Source organism: Polypterus senegalus, chromosome 2, assembly GCF_016835505.1.
Source record: "Polypterus senegalus isolate Bchr_013 chromosome 2, ASM1683550v1, whole genome shotgun sequence".
In the NCBI taxonomy this organism is placed as follows: Eukaryota; Metazoa; Chordata; class Cladistia; order Polypteriformes; family Polypteridae; genus Polypterus; species Polypterus senegalus.
Window position 1 is genome coordinate 285,567,239 of NC_053155.1, and position 3,848 is coordinate 285,571,086.

General features: G+C 34.0%; 1 protein-coding gene across 1 annotated transcript; it reads left to right on the forward strand.

The window, feature by feature from the left end:
• The first annotated feature begins 741 nt into the window (after positions 1-741).
• Positions 742-1,701, forward strand: LOC120524584 (olfactory receptor 8H2-like). Its single transcript, XM_039746416.1, has one exon. It carries the CDS (start codon positions 742-744, stop codon positions 1,699-1,701), a length of 960 nt encoding a protein of 319 aa, XP_039602350.1.
• The last annotated feature ends 2,147 nt before the right edge of the window (positions 1,702-3,848 follow it).

Here is a 3,848-nt window from a genome sequence, read left to right on the forward strand (position 1 = left end):
CAATCTATCTCAAGCAAGTCACATTTATTTATTATCTTTTTAAGGAACCAATTAAATTTCTTTATTATTTAATAGAATACAGTATTAATATGACGTTACATAAATAGTTGCAAAAAAAATTGCAAACACAGAATGGGAATGTCTATCTGTAACTCAGAAATACTATAATTGCAAAATATTTGCACAAGAAAACATTAATTAACTTTGATATCTTATATCTTGGGATTAGAACAGCCCTTTATAAACATAAATGGCAAAGCAAATCTTAATTATAGTAATTTCTTTTGTATAGCTAATGAAAACCCTAGAGGCACCTTTGTGATGTGATTCAGTTTTGCAATTAAAAATATAAAGTCTGCTTGATATAAAAATACTTAACACACAAAAAAATGCAACTGGAAAAACTGATTATTGGATGTGATTCAAAAGTGGTGAGCAAGTTTCTGAAAAAAATGTTTTGGGAGTAAAAAATATAAAAAGAAAAAATAATTTTAAAATATGAACTGGAAATAATTATACATTATGAATGATGTTATGCTAAAGCACAATGTATATTTACAAAGTATAAGATTTAATTTAATTGTTTTGTTGTACAGTATATATTATAATTTAAGACTTTCCGCATACCCCCATACATCCTTTAAGATTATTTAGTCAGTATGTATAAGTTCTATCTGTCTAGTTTGAAATTTTAATATTTTTTTGGTGTTTTCAGTTTGCAGATTATAAAGAGTTCTGATCATGAATGCTCCCAATGGCAACGTTAACAACAGCTCATTAACAGGAGGATTTCTTCTCACAGCTGCTGGTACAATTGGAATAAAGACTTATCAAGCAATACTCTTTTTCTTGATTTATGTAATTACCCTACTGGGCAATTTTACAGTCTTATTAGTAGTTTTCTTTGATAAAACTCTCCATACTCCCAAACATTTTTCCATTTGTAACCTAGCAATAGTGGACATTGGCTTAAATACTGTTATAATCCCCCAAGTAGTTTCTGTCCTAATCTTTACAGTGAATTTTATTTCATATGAGGGCTGTTTCTCTCAGATGTTCTTTATACACTTTTTTGGTGACATGGGATCCTTCTCCCTTGCTGTTTTGGCTTATGATCGTCTTATTGCTATTTGTTTTCCACTTCACTATTCCACTTTAAATACAAACATCCGTATGATACTCATTATTGCAGGAACTTGGGCTGTGGTTTTCTGCTTGGATATGTATCAGGTATTAGAGGCTGCAAAACTGCCTTATTGTGGATCAAGGATTATCAGAGGTTTTTTCTGTGAACATGGCTTTGTATATGTGTTAGCATGCATAGATACCTCTTTTAACAGAAAGCTTGGAACTGGTAAAACACTTGTTGCTTTGCTTTTTCCATTATTTTTCATTTTAAGTACATATATGATTATTTTGTTTATTGTTCTAAAAATTGCCTCCATTGAGCAGCGCCAAAAAGCCTTTCAGACTTGCTTATCTCATTTGCTGTGTGCATTTGTTTATTATATTCCCATTATATTAACTTATATTCTCGCAAATCTACGTTTAATAACATCACTTGATGTGTTGACATCATTGCTTATAACCACTGTCATTTTACCACCCATGTTAAATCCAATAATCTATTGGTTTAACACTGAAGAATTGAAAGTAAAATTGCTACATTTTTTTAAAAGAAATAAAACATTTCCTAGGTAAGTGAAATATCAGTCATTACAAAAATTAAAAACAACAGTCATTTTATGTAATTTTACTTTTTCAGATCTGTATATTTGTTCATGTTTTTCAAAAGACACATTGGAAAATAATAATTCTAAATCTAAAGTTAAATTATAAGATGATGTACATGTTTATTTTAAAATCCACTTGGAAATAATGTAATTGTTTATAAGAATAGATTCATTGTGATATATTTGAAAATTAAGATTTAATTCAGTATTGGTATAATTCATTAAGAATATGAAGCATTAGTTTATTTTTGGAAATGACTTGTAATAACATTTATTAATATTTCAAAAAGTATTTTTCCACATCTTACCATAAAATGTCATATTTGCAGACATACAGTATACAGAGTGTATTGCATGGATGTGCAGTGGCGACTGAATTCAAATTGTAGCCGATCATCATTTGTGCCAACTCCTGTGTTCATGTGGATTTTAGCTGTCTGATTTTCTTTTGTATTGCAAAGTTGTGTGTAATCAAATGAGTAGTAATTCTGAAATGAAACTTCATTTAAAGAACATTGAAGTGTTGTGTGTTCCCTGAATGGACTGGCATCCATTCGGGTGTTAGCTGTTGCTTTGCACGCACTGTTTTTGAAAGGAGCTTTTGCTCTCCTAGCCCTTAAAACTAGATTAAACATGCTCAGTGAACACACCAGTGGATTTAGCAGTTAGAAGCAAATTGACTATTACCAATTTTATTTTACTTTTGAAAAATACCCTGGTAAAACACATAGCTACATGGATAATATTTGCACAATACTTGAATTGCTCATTATTTTTAACTCTTAATATATACAGTTGCACTTTTTATCCTTATGAAATGTTAGTAACAACTAATTAATTGTTCATTTTTCAAAAGTACTTATTCTAATACAGGGTTACAAGTAGCAAGAATGCATTTCTGCAGAACTTTGTATTAGGTAAGTACCAACCCTGAATGGGGCACCATTCATTGCATGGCATACACACTCACAAAGGGGTAATAGAGAGTTGTATACTGGAAAAAGTCACATCTTCTGCTCATAATGTGCACTGCTTAGCACTGCCGCATTCTACCTTCCAGAACCAGGAATAGTATGTGTATAAATAACCAATATATCATCTATTCTACAATAATTGCTTTATAATTACATTATATTATATACAGTAATTATAATTGCCCTATTGCATATACTGTACTCATTCACAAATATATTTAGAAAACAATTATACACATGCATCAGTGGCTGAAGTGGAAAAATAGAACTGGCAGAACTCCCTGTTGTTTTTGGATCTTCATCTTTCTGCCATTGAAATAATTTTATAGACACATTGCCAATATTACATTTTCTTCAGAGAACCTGGGTAGAGGTGGGTCCCTGTTGGAGGACAGACAACGTGCTAAATTGCAGAAAATACTTTTTTTTTTCCTTCAGAAGTGCAACACCTAGTTGAAAGGAGATTTTATTTTTTTTAAATACAAGTTGGTAGTGGGGCATGCACTGTGAAAAGTGCAGGTATGCACCGGAATGGCTGAAAGGGGAAACGCTGAAACAAAGTGCCAGACAACTTCAAGCACTGTCATGGGTGGCACAGATGCAGAAGTGAGTGCTCCTGCATCATGGACCAGTTTCCTGAGTTTCTTTGTATATAAATTGCATGTTTTCCAATGAAGGGCAGCACGGTGGTGCAGTGGTAGCGCTGCTGCCTCGCAGTAAGGAGACCTGGGTTTGCTTTCCGGGTCCTACCTGTGTGGAGTTTGCATGTCCTCCCTATGTCTGCGTGGGTTTCCTCCCAATGACATGCAGGTTAGGTGCATTGGCATTCCTAAATTGTCCCTAGTGTGTGCTTGGTGTGTGGGTATGTGTGTGTGTGTACCCTGCCTGGGTTTGCTCCTGCCTTGTGCCCTGTGTTGGCTGGGATTGGCTCCAGCAGACCACCGTGATCCTGTGTATGGATATAGCGGGTTGGAAAATGACTGACTGACTGACTGTGCTTAATGGGGAAAACCAACATTTCATGGGGCATCAGTCAATCACAGGTCACAGTCAAATAATGACCCACCACCTCTGTAGAAATCTCAGCATGCCAGTTGACTGACTGCTTTCCCCATGCCTCAGTTTTTCACCAAGTACACGT

Coding starts and splice junctions, on each gene's coding strand:
- LOC120524584 (XM_039746416.1), top strand. CDS start 742: ATGAATGCTCCCAATGGCAACGTTAACAACAGCTCATTAACAGGAGGA.